The 13,618-nt window shown below is 38.9% G+C and overlaps 1 protein-coding gene across 5 annotated transcripts in view; it reads left to right on the top strand.

Moving 5' to 3' along the window:
* LOC140198938 (uncharacterized) overlaps positions 1–13,618 on the top strand; it is a 126,611-nt gene that overhangs the window by 62,606 nt on the left and 50,387 nt on the right. For all 5 annotated transcript variants that reach the window (XM_072260222.1, XM_072260221.1, XM_072260224.1 and 2 more), the window contains 5 exons: positions 2,170–2,217; positions 5,772–6,535; positions 8,670–8,723; positions 11,960–12,027; positions 13,529–13,605. In XM_072260222.1, the coding sequence (XP_072116323.1) occupies positions 2,170–2,217; positions 5,772–6,535; positions 8,670–8,723; positions 11,960–12,027; positions 13,529–13,605 (1,011 nt within the window). The remainder of the gene's footprint in view (positions 1–2,169; positions 2,218–5,771; positions 6,536–8,669; positions 8,724–11,959; positions 12,028–13,528; positions 13,606–13,618) is intronic.

Here is a 13,618-nt window from a genome sequence, read left to right on the forward strand (position 1 = left end):
AGAAAGACGTGCATAGCAGGTATAGGCAGGCAGGAACAAATAAGTACTTGAGTGTAAGAAGTACAAGTAAAGACATAAGTAAATCAGGAGGGCTAAAAGAAAACATAAGGTTGCTCTAGCAGACAAGGTGAAGGAGAATCCTAAAGGCATGTACAGATATATTAAGAGCAAAAAGATTGCAAAGGATCAAAATAGTCCACTGGCAGATCAGAGTGGTAATCTTTGTGTGGAGTCGAAAGAGATCTTAAATGGATTTTTTGCATCAGTTTTAACTGGAGTGACGGACTCGTCAGAGGCTGTACGTGTGAGGCCATGGACCCTATGTAGATTGAGGGAAATTAGGCTGGATAAATCCTCAGGGTGTGACAGTGTGTTTCCTCGGACCCTGTGGGAGGCTAGTGCAGAAATTGCAGAGGCCCCAGTAGAGATATTTAAAATATCCGTAGCCGCGGGTGAGGTGCCAGAGTTTGGAGAATGGTTAATGTTGGTCTTTTGTTTAAAAAAGGCTCTAAGAATAAGCCAGGAAATTATAGGCCGGTGAGCCTGACATTAGTAGTGGGAAAGATATTAGAAGGTATTCTAAGGGACCAAGTATACAGTACAAGTATTTGGATAGACAGGGACTGATTAGGGATAGTCAACATAGCTTTATGTGTAGTGAGTCGTGCCTAACCAATCTTACTGAGTTTTTTGAGGAAGTTACCGAGGAAGTTGATGAAGACAAGGCAGTGGATGTTGTCTACATGGACTTTAGCAAGTCCTGTGACAAGATCCCTCATGCAAGGTTGTTTAAGAAGGTTCAGTCAAGATGAGGTAGTAAATTGGATTAGATATCAGCTTCATGAAAGAAAGTGGTTGTAGATGGTTACCTCTCTGACTGGAGACTTGTGATTAGTGATGTACCACAAGTGTCAGTGCTGGGTCCGTTGTTGGTTGTCATCTATATCAACGATCTGGATAATGATATAAGAAACTGGATCAGCAAATTTGCAGATGACAATATGATTGGGGGTGTAAGGAACAGTGAGGAATACTGTATTATCGTTCTTTCTTTTTCTTTTTAAAACTTTATCAAAGCTTGCAGCGGTATCTGGATCAGCTAGTGAAATGGGCTGAAAAATGGCAGGTGGAATCTAATGCAGGCAAGTATGAGGTGTTGCACTTTGGGAAGACCAAGAAGGGTACACAGTAAGTGGTATCAACGAGGAATGCAGTAGAACAGAGGGATCTGGGAATACAGATCCATAATTCCTTGAAAGTGGCATCACAGGTAGATAGGGTCATAAAGAAAGCTTTTGGCACATTGGCCTCCATAAATCAATGTATTGAGTACAAGAGTTAGGATATTATGCTGAAATTGTATAAGAAGTTTGGAGTATTATGTGCAGTTTTGGTCACCTACCTACAGGAAAGATGTGAATAAGATTGAACAAGTGCAGAGAACATTTACAAGCACTTTGTGGGGACTTGAGGACCTGAGTAATAGGAAAAGGTTGAATAAGTTAGGACTTTATTTCCTAGAATGTAGAAGATTGAGGGGAGATTTGGTCGAGGGGAAATTATGAGGTGTAGCTAGGATAAATACAAACAGGATTTTTCCATTGAGGTTGGGTGAGACTAGAACTAGAGGTCATAGTTTAAGGGTGAAAAGTGAAATGTTTAAGGAGAACATGAGGGGGAAATTCTTCACTCAAAGAGTGGTGAGAGTGTGGAATGAGCTGTCAGCCACGAGGTGGATGCAAGGTCAATTTCAACATTTAAGAGAAATTTGGTTAGTTAAGTGGCTGGGAGGTGTATGGGAGACTATAGTCCTTGTGCAGGTCGAGGGACTAGACTAGATGAGCCGAAGGGCCTGTTTCTGTGCTGTGTTCTATGGCTCTATGAGAAAACAAAATGGTTGTCTGTTCTGGGATACAAATCAAATTTATCAAGGTAACTATTACTGTAAAAATTCATATGAGTGGAGAGAGGGAAAAAAGGAGATACTTAACATTGGGTGAATTTGAAAGGGCTGAAATGAATTGCAAAACTCATCTAATTGCTTCAGACTTAATTTCTAGCAAAATTACCATAGATTTAAAGCTGAAGAATTAATGCTTGCTCAGGTCAATATATATGGTTTTATGAATAATTTACTTTCTCTGTGACAATATTTTTTTCTTTATTTAGGAATTGATTCTATTTGTGCTTGTTCATTGGCAAAAGATATAAGTGCAGGTAAGCTTTGTTGTAGTGTGTTTTTTTGAAGAGGACAAACTCTACTAGTCGTGACTAATATTTCTCATTTATGGTTCACCTGTGTATAATGAATATTGGATAAATCTAATTAAATTTTTCCAGTCAGTAATTTTGGCAATAGTACCAAATTAGAAATGAGAGATGGCAATAATTTCACCACAGTGATTCTTTAATGACTTTTAGCAGAATCAAGAGAACAGAAAATTCCCTCTTGTATAAGGGCATATCATTGTAGATTTATTTCATTCAACTGCACGCTCAGAATCAATTATCACTGCCATTCAACCAACTTCTTAAAAAAAAAAGCAAAATTATTGACCTTTCATCTGTTCCTTAAATCATTCAAAATTTTATAAACCAAGGTTAGTCAGATCTTAAAGAAATATGTGGCTAGATACATCATAAAAACCATTATCCCATTACAATAAAGCAATGTAGAATATGTCTGGCAACTGGTGGTTTTATGTTTCCTTACTCTCAATCCATAAGCTCCTTTATATAAAAGATAAACAATTAAAATCCAAACATCTACCATTTCTTAATAACAACTTGCACTGGAGCAGCCAAATGCAATATAGTAGGCCTTGTGAATATTTCCACTCTTATGTTTAATTTTCTTTTATATATCACATTCTTTGAAGTCATTTGTGTAAGTATATGTGCACAGAAGTTTTGTTACAGTCTCTTGTCACGCAGTTTTTGCTCTGTGAAAAGAAAGTAATGTTGTCCATATTTTTTAATAAAAAAGATGCAATAGTCATAGTCATACTTTATTGATCCTGGGGGAAATTGGTTTTCGTTACAGTTGCACCATAAATAATAAATAGTAATAAAACCATAAATAGTTAAATAGTAATATGTAAATTATGCCAGTAAATTATGAAATAAGTCCAGGACCAGTCTATTGGCTCAGGGTGTCTGACCCTCCAAGGGAGGAGTTGTAAAGTTTGGTGGCCACAGGCAGAAATGACTTCCTATGACACTCTGTACTGCATCTCGGTGGAATGAGTCTCTGGCTGAATGTACTCCTGTGCCCAACCAGTACATTATGTAGTGGATGGGAGACATTGACCAAGATGGCATGCAACTTAGACAGCATCCTCTTTTCAGGCACCACCGTGAGAGAGTCCAGTTCCATCCCCACAACATCACTGGCCTTATGAATGAATATGTTGATTCTTTTGGTGTCTGCTACCCTCAGCCTGCTGCCCCAGCACACAACAGCAAACATGATAGCACTGGCCACCACAGACTCGTAGAACATCCTCAGCATCGTCCAGCAGATGTTAAAGGACCTCAGTCTCCTCAGGAAATAGAGATGGCTCTGACCCTTCTTGTAGACAGCCTCAGTGTTCTTTGACCAGTCCAGTTTATTGTCAATTCGTATCCCCAGGTATTTGTAATCCTCCACCATGTCCACACTGACCCCCTGGATGGAAACAGGGATCACCGATACCTTAGCTGTCCTCAGGTCTACCACTAGCTCCTTAGTCTTTTTCACATTAAGCTGCAGATAATTCTGCTCACACCATGTGACAAAGTTTCCTACCGTAGCCCTGTTCTCAGCCTCATCTCCCTTGCTGATGCATCCAACTATGGCAGAGTCATCAGAAAACTTCTGAAGATGACAAGTCTCTGTGCAGTAGTTGAAGTCCGAGGTGTAAATGGTGAAGAGAAAGGGAGACAAGATAATCGCCTGTGGAGCCCCAGTGCTGCTGATCACTCTGTTGCAAGCACACGTACTGTGGTCTGCCAGTCAGGTAATCAAGAATCCATGATACCAGGAAAGCATCCACCTGCATCGCTGTCAGCTTCTCCTCTAGCAGAGCAGGGCGGATGGTGTTGAACGCACTGGAGAAGTCAAAAAACATGACCCTCACAGTGCTCGCTGGCTTGTCCAGGTGAGCGTAGACACGGTTCAGCAGGTAGACGATAGCATCCTCAACTCCTAGTCGGGGCTGGTAGGCGAACTGGAGGGGATCTAAGTGTGGCCTGACCATAGGCCGGAGCAGCTCCAGAACAAGTCTCTCCACTGTGCCAATTCATGTAATTCTGTATAATTGTAATACTGGATAACGAAATATGCTACTTCTATAATTCATATAAGAATATTTCATAAATTAACTATCTCAATGTAGAAGATTTTATCCTTTGTGTTTTCTCAGATTTCATAAATGGCCAAAAATGTTTTTAATGTTTGGTTATTCAGGTGGCTTCATGGAATCATAGAGTCATACAGCAAAGAAACATGTCCTTTTGGTCCTCTTGTCCATGCCAGCTGTGTCTGTGTATACTAATTCCATTAGCCTGCATTAGACCTATATGACTCTAGACATTTCCAACATAACTACCTGTGCCATTACCTTTGAAACATTGTTATCGTTTCCATCTCCACCAGTTCTAGGTGGCTTGTTTCAAATAACTCACCCTCTTTGAAAAATTTGCCTGTCAGATCTCCTTCAAAATTCACCACTCTCGCCTTGAACCTGTGCCCTCTAGTCTGGACTCCCAGTCTCTAGGGAGGAGAAAACTCTTAACAATCTATCTATTCTATGCTTCTCATGTTTTTATAAATCTCTATCAGGTCACCCCTCTGTTCCCAGTGAAAATAAACCCAGCCTACTGAGTCTTTTATAAGTGTGTCTCATTCCAGATAACATCTTAGTGGATTTCTTTTACATTCTGGATGGGAAAGGTTAAGTCACAACTACTTTGACCATAATGATACTACTTTGACTACCACTACCACCATGACTAATGGCTACAACTTTGACTATTGTTTCCCCTCTCTTAATTTCTTTCTCAGTGCAAATTTATTTGGTTCATCCTAATGGAATTCTACTTCCACTTTCATTTTTTTCTTCACAAACCTAAAGACACAGTGGCAGGATTGGGTATCCATACTGAGTTGGAAGGCTTGAGTTTGGAATGAACTTGAAAGATGGGGCAGCAAACTGTTAGTCAGGCTTAGTCAACCTATTTTCTTGCTACCAAATTATTACATTGGAAAAATTGTGTACTGTTCCACATTACAGGAAGGATGTAGTAGCAATGGAGAAAATTACAGAGTCATACAGCAAGGAAACAGACCCTTCGACCCAACTAGTCATACCAACCAAATTCACATCTAAGCTTTTTGCTACCTGTGCAAAATTATGCAAATGCAGTATTTTAATTTTTATTTGTGATGTTTTAGATAAACATTCTAAAGGTTATTATTTGTAAACTAATACAAAAGAAAATTATTTCAGATTTATTATTATAAGGTATTAGAACGTTGTTTGTCAATAATTCATGCTGACTGTGATCCATTGGATTCATCAACCATATTAAACATCAGATTTGAGGATCAATAAAATAAAATCAAATAGTTGTTTATATGTCCTGAATTAACAGTTAAGAAGTCATATGTGTTCTTGACCTTATGGTTGACCTAAAGTTGATGCACATTAATATTTCAAATTTATCTAGCAGAAAGTCTTTTATTGAAGATTTTATGTACTTATTAAAACACATAAACATCTTTCCATTAGGACAGAAGCTTGAAACTAAAGTGACCGAAGCAAAGGTGGCCAAAGCAAAGGTGGCGGAAACAAAAGTGGCTGAAACAAAAGTGGCCAAAGCAAAGGTGGCGGAAACAAAGGTGGCCAAAGCAAAGGTGGCGGAAGCAAAGGTGGCGGAAACAAAGGTGACCAAAGCAAAGGTGGCGGAAACAAAGGTGGCCAAAGCAAAGGTGGCGGAAACAAAAGTGGCCGAAACAAAAGTGGCCGAAGCAACAGTGGCCGATACAAAAGTGGCCGATACAAAGATGGCCGATACAAAAGTGGCCGATACAAAAGTGGCCGATACAAAAGTGGCCGAAACAAAAGTGGCCGATACAAAAGTGGCCGATACAAAGATGGCCGATACAAAAGTGGCCGATACAAAAGTGGCCGAAGCAACAGTGGCTGATACAAAAGTGGCCGAAGCAACAGTGGCCGATACAAAAGTGGCCGATACAAAGATGGCCGATACAAAAGTGGCCGAAACAAAGATGGCCGATACAAAAGTGGCCGAAACAAAAGTGGCCGAAACAAAGATGGCCGATACAAAAGTGGCCGAAACAAAAGTGACCGAAACAAAGATGGCCGATACAAAAGTGGCCAATACAAAAGTGGCCGAAGCAAAAGTGGCCGATAGAAAGATGGCCGAAACAAAAGTGGCCGAAGCAAAAGTGGCTGATACAAATATGACCGATACTAAAGAAGAGCAGAAAGGAAAAGACACTTCAGAGGATGAGTTTTTATTACCTGCTGCTGTATGTTTGGTGACTTTCTTAATCCAATATAGAATTTACACACACTTTGGTGTCTCTTTACCTCTGCTTGTAGCAAACATTGCATCATTTTGTGGACAAATTTAGGACTACTTACAAAGAAGCAATCACATGAGAGGTTTAGGTTTTAGAAGCAAGCTATTCTGACATGGTTCCTTTCTTACTTTTTGTTGATCCTCAAAGGAAATAACATTGTTTTCCTCCTGTCTAGACTGACAATTCCATTGTTCATTGCTAGTTGTCCTCAACAAGGTGATGTTAGGTCACCTTCTGTGGTGAAGCGAGTTATTTAGCCTTGGATGCTTGTCCTGTCATTCATAGAGCTCTTGACACAACTCAGGTCTCAGTCCACATACCTGCCTTTTCCTTAAGTCTGCTTTGGCTGTCAGTAGACTTAAGTTAACGATTGACTACATAGTTACAGCCATTTGCAGAAGCATTCCAAATATACATAACCCTCTGCTGTAGAAGTATTTCCTAGTTTCACTGGAAGGATCTAGGCCTAAATTTTTGACTGCACTTCTTGGTCCTGACTTCCAACCAAAGGAAATATTTTTCTTTGCCTAATCAGTTTCCTATTGCATCCTGAAAGCTTAGATTAAAGCACAGATCTCTGGTGCATTTCTTAAATTCCACGGAATTAAACCTTGGTTCCTGTAGCCTTTCCTTAATCAGTGCAGTATAACTTTCTAGAGTATTTCTCAAAGTAGGAAGGAGAAGTTGAAGCATAATAATTCCAGGAGGTGTGAAGAGATGGGCTTGGATTTGACGTTGGTTCAGTATGATGTGAATCAAGTGCATCTAAACATGTTCTTCAAATCAATTTAATTGTATAATCAATATGAAATGCAAGTGTTGTCACCTGTATACAGTCTGTGCAAATGTCTTAGGTACATATAGCTAGGATGTTTAACACTTTTGTCTAGAACTGTATTTGCAAACGTGGAGCTGAGAGCAAGTTTGTAAATCTGGCGTGAGCAAAGGATGTTTGGAATGGCGAGGGTGGAGGGATGTGGGTCAGGTGGCAGAGAAGGAGTGTCGGGTGGGAGGGGGGGGGGGTTTGGAGCAGATACAGATACACCAAGCAGTGAGACACCAGGCAAGGTCATTTGATTCTGAACAATTGGTTTATTGATCATTACAGAGTGTCTCTCTGGTACTTCCTGCTCCCTCTCCTCTCCCCTTTTTCCCCAACCATGATTCTTCTCTCTCTGTACTTTCCCACTCTCAGGCAACGATAGGGACCCAAATCTGAATTGGGGTTATCATCATTCACATACAACATGAAAATTTTTTTGTGGCAGCAATACAGTGCAATACATAAAATTACGACAGTACTGTGCAAAGATTTTAGGCACCCTGCCTATATATATGTACCTAAGGCTTTGCACAGTACTGTATTTTTTGGTGAGTGTTGTTCAGCAGCTTGCAATTTCAGGTAGTGAGAAGTAACAGGCTTAAAAGAATATTGAAAACATTCAAATTAACATTTTATGTGTAATAATATTGAATCTTTGAGTTTTAGTTGTTCATGTTTTATTATCATCTTTAATAGTGAAATACAGTGCTAATGAGGATATTGGTAACATTTCTTTCTGCAGAGTTTATTTGTTAAGTGTGTAGGAAAAGTTTACCTTGTTATGTTTGAGAAATAAACCTTGAAGCTTCGATAGTGAATTCTGCTACTTTCATTTAAAGTTCCAAAACTGAATAGTGTGCGCCAAATTTCATGATTTTCAAAATCTTACCATGATCATAATTGAGATAGTGCTATTAAAATTTATAGATGAAGGTTTGATTTCCATTCTTGCTCTTTTATTTTTTAATAAAAGGAATTATCTCACTGCATACTTGTCATAGTACATTGGTCTAGACATAATCGCCAATATAGTAAGAGGTACCAGTTACTATTTTGTTTGTGTTCTTGTTCATATATGCTAGAAGCCATGCAAATATTAAGTTGTTCTAACTAAGCTTGGAAGTTGGATTAAACTGTTCAAGTTTTGGTGATTATCTTAATTTGAAACTTATCACTTCGTAATAATGCACAAAATTCTTTTTTTTAAAAGAACAATCCTTAGTAGTTAAAATCATTTTGTTTATTTTGTGCTTGTAGGTGACTGGAGACTCAAAATCAAAAAAAAGGCGAAAAAAGTCAAGAGCGAAAAAGGTATGTTACAATGTTCTAATATGTAATTTAAATTCTTTGCTCTTACTGAACAATCATAAATTATTGGAACAGTCATTTCCATTTAAAACTGCTTGATTTGATTGAAATAAAAATCATGATAAATGTAGTGAAACAGATCGGTTCCCTGCCCATCAGATTATTGCAGGAATGCAGATCATTTCTATTAATGTAAAACACTGACATCAACTTTAGTGATGACTTTTGCAAAAGTGCCACAATACAGTATAAAGGAGTCAGCATAGCCACTTTTGAAGAAGATGCATTGATAGAATGTAGAATTGTATGACACGTTATGGGCCCTTTGGCCCGCAGTGTTGTGCTGCTCTATATAAACTTATTCACAGTGTGTTCCAGGAGCATACCACTTTCTGTATATACAAAAAAAAAATTCTACCTCTGACATCTCTCTCCTAAACTTTCCCCCACTCAGATTAAACAGATGTCCACTGGTATTGGTTTTTGCTGACCTCGGAAGAAGGCTCTGGCTGTTAACTCTGTGCTTCTCATAAACTTGTGCACCTCTATCAAGTTGCCTCTCATCCTCCTTAGCTCCAAACAGAAATGCCCTTGCTAACTCAACTTTCCTCATAAGACATTTTCTCTAACCCAGCAGCATCCTGGTAAAACACCTATACATCATTTCTAAAGCTTACACGTTCTTCCTATAAAGAGGAAATCAAAACTGAACACAATACTCAAGAGTTTTATAAAACTGCAACATTACCTCATGGCTTTTGAACTTAATCTCCTGAATGAAGACCGGCACACCATAGGCCTTCTTAACCATCCTATCAACTTGTGCAGCAACTTTGAGGGATCTGTGATCTTGGACACCAAGATCTTTCTGTTCCTCCATACTGCTGAGAGAATCCTGCCATTAACCTTTTACACCACCTTCAAGTTCGCTCTTCCAAATTGTATTGTTTCATACCTTTCCAGGTTGAACAACATCTGACATTTCTTTTTCCAACTCTGCATCCTGTCTATATCCCTTTATAGCCTATGACAGTTTCACATTCTCTACAACATCATCAACCTTTATGTCATCTGCAACCCACCCTTCCACTTCCTCATCCAGGTCATTTATAAAAACCACAAAGAGTAGGAGTCCCAGAGAAGATGCCTGTGGAGCACCACTAGTCACCAACCTGCAGGCAGAATTCACTCTACTACCACCCTTGCTGTCTTATGAGGACATGTCAATTCTGAATCCACACAGCCAAGTTTGCATGGATCTGATGCCCCATGACTTTCTAGATGAGACTACCATGGGAAATCTGTCAAATGCCTTAGTAAAATCCAAGTAAGCCACATCCACCACTTTACCTTCATCAATATGCTTGGTCATGTCCTTGGAAAAAGTCAGTCAGGCTCATGAGGTACTATCTATCCTTCAAAAAGTCAAAGCAACATTAGGCCATTTAGCCCATCGAGCCTACTCTGCATTTCATCGTGGCTGATCCTGGATCCCACTCAACCCCATACACCTGTCTTCTCACCATATCCTTTGATGTCCTGACCAATCAGGAAACGATCACCTTCTGCCTTAAATATATGTACCTCCACCGCAGTTTGTGGCAGAGCATTCCACATATTTACTACTCTCTGGCTATAAAAAAATCTCCTTACCTCTGTTCTAAAGGGTCATCGCTCAATTTTGAGGCTGTGCCCTCTAGTTCTTGATACCCCCACCATAAGAAACATACTCTCCACATCCACCCTATCTGGTCCTTTCAACTTTGTTAGGTTTCAGTGAGAACCCCCAGCATTCTTCTAAATTCCTGTGAGTACAGGCCCAAAGCTGCCAAACACTCCTCATATATTAACCCCTTCATTCCTGCAATCATCCTTGTGAACTTCTTCTGGATTCTCCAATGACAGTACATCCTTTCTGAGATATGGGGTCCAAAACTGTTGACAATACTCTATGAAAATGTGGAAAAAAAAGCATTTCAGGGTGTATATTGTATACAGTTCTCTGACATTAAATTGTACCTTTGAAACCTTTGAAATGCAGCCTGACGAGTGCCTTATAAAGACTCAGCATTATCTCCTTGCTTTTATAAGACTATGCTTCTCCAAATGATTGTAAATCCTTTCCTAAGAATCTTCTCCATTAGTTTGCACACCACTGATGTAAGACTCACAAGTTTATAATTCCCAGGATTATTCCTATTACCTACAGAATGACAATTGCCATCCTCTTAGTTATCAATAACCATTGCTCTATTGGAGATTGATATGAACAGTAAGCCAACAGCCTCCATTATTTGAACCAGAATGGGAAAGCAATGCTGTTTTCTAGCCTTTAGACCTTCCCAATCATCCAGGGAGGTCAGTGCCTATACACATCATTCACACAATAAATGACTTTAAATGTTGCTCAGTGAAATTTATTCATACTCAAGATGCCAAATAAGTTTTCAAATCCTCATGTAGAAACTCAGAATGTTAGATCTTTACTGTGGAATATCCATAAGAATAAATTTGAGGAGTTTGTCATTAACAATGTAGCCCTTCACCAAAAAAGGAAAATCCTCTTGCTTGTATTGGGCTAATTTGCATCCCAATTTTAAATTAAAAAAATAAAAAAAATTTGTAGATTTAGCTGATCTAATTGCAGTGCAAAATTACAATAAATAAATCTTGAGATTTTGTGGTGAATTATTTTAATGATATGTGATTATTTCATATGCTTTACAACCAAACACGAAATAAATTGGTTAGTTGATGCACGTTTAGCTAAGTGTAATTGATTCACTGTTTTCAAGCTTAGCACTAATTTGCAACTCTAAATAGAGGCAAGTAACTTGATATATTAACTGGTAAAGTAAACATTATAACCCACCTATTTGCTGATTCCTAGACTTTGTCAATTGTGAACATCAGATGTAGCATTTAATTCTGTTACATTGTCTGGACATTGAATAATTGAAGCTTGCTGTACAGTACCATTTATTCACAGTACAATATGCAGTGTTCTCTTTAAAAATTTACAATGTCTAAAACTAGACCTTCCAACCCTGAAATCTCAGGCTGGTTTAACTAGAGTATCTTTGAGGGCAATTACATACACTTAAAAATCTTGTGTGAAATATTGTTATTCCAAGCTTAAGAACCTCCGTTAATATTTTAAAAAGCCTCTTTGCATCAACAATGGTCTATCTATCTAAATTTAAAGTACCGCCATTAAAATAAGTGCTGTGTGAATACAGGGTAAAAAGTCCGAAGTTAGCCCTCAGGCACTTCCACAGGATGCTGACGTGCTCCAAGAATTAAAAAGGTAAGACAATTCCATTGTTTCTGAGCACAAAATATTTCCATAAGTTTTTTCATAAGAGGTAAGTGAACAAATTGTGATAAGTTTCAAATGGAAGATGATGTTTTAAAATACATTGCATATTTTAGATCTGTACTGTGATAATCCTTACTGTTTTATTCTGTTTAGATTACTTGCTGCTATTTTGTGGATTCTTTTTGCCTAGAAATTCAATTACGTGTGCATTGGTTGAACTGTAGTATAAAATCACCAAGACCACTTGTTTTCATTTCCTTAACCTCATACAGCTCCATTGAGATTCAAACCCTGTACTCCAAAATTGCTGCACTGTTCCATGTCTCAGAAAGGATGTGTTGTCATTGGAAAGAGGGTCCAGAGGAGGTTCACAAGGATGATCCCAGGAATGGAGGGGTTAACATATGAGGAACATTTGACAGCTTTGGGCTTGTACTCACTGAAATACAAGTCTAGGAATCAGGAATTTAGAAAAATGCAGGGTTATCTTATTGAGATCTACCAAATGTTGAAAGGACTTGATGGGTGAATATGGAGAGAATGTTTCCTATGGTGGGGTATCCAGAACTAGAGTGCACAACCTCAAAACTGAGGGGCAACCTTTTAGAACAGAGATAAGGAGGAATTCTTTTAGCCAGAGCGTAGTGAATCTGCGGAAGGGTCTGATGGTGTTGATCACTGAGCTGTAATCAAAAAATCAGAAGCCTTGCTATTGTCTAGGTAGTCCAAGACTGAGTCAAGAGCCAGTGAGATTGCATCTGCTGTAGACCTTATTGTGGCAAGAGGCAATTGCAGCAGGTCCAGATCCTTGCTTCACAACTCCTTGAGTATTTAATTTTCTCCTTAAAGTTGATTTAATCATAAAGTATTTGCATTGTTATTTAAATTTGTAAAAGGAGTTACAGTTGCTGTTAGTGCCTTACTTTACACCCATGGATCGGAATTCTAAATGTGTTCAGTGAAACAGTGTGAAAGCTGAATCGGCCTAATGTTAAAATGTTGTCAGAAAAGTTACTCTTGTTATTTTAGCATAGCTGCAAAAAACACCTGTATCAGTGATTTTTTTAAAACGTACTTAATAATCATATAATCATGTTAGCAAGTGGCCAAGTGGTTAAGGCATTGGACTAACGACCTGAAGGTCATGAGTTTGAGCCCCAGCCGACAGAATGTGTTGTGTCCTTGAGCAAGACACTTAATCACACAGTGCTGTGCGACGACACTGGTGCCAAGCTGTATGGGTCCTAATGCCCTTCCCTTGGACAACATTGGTGTCGTAGAGAGGGGAGACTTGCAGCATGGGCAGCCGCTGGTCTTCCATACAACCTTTCCCAGGCCTGCACCCTGGAGAGTGAAGACTTTCCAGGCGCAGATCCATGGTCTTGCAAGACTAACGGATGCCTTTTCTTTCTTCCAATCATGTTAGAAACAGTCAAGGCTGTTTGTCATTGGCGATGCTTTATTTTCTGAGTAATTTGTGTTTTTGCAGTACACCAACTCAAAACAGTGAAATTCCTAAGGATCAAACTCAAGAAATCACACAGAAACCCGAAGCCACAGAAACAGGTAAGATTAAGTT

Source organism: Mobula birostris, chromosome 6, assembly GCF_030028105.1.
Source record: "Mobula birostris isolate sMobBir1 chromosome 6, sMobBir1.hap1, whole genome shotgun sequence".
Classification (NCBI taxonomy): Eukaryota; Metazoa; Chordata; class Chondrichthyes; order Myliobatiformes; family Myliobatidae; genus Mobula; species Mobula birostris.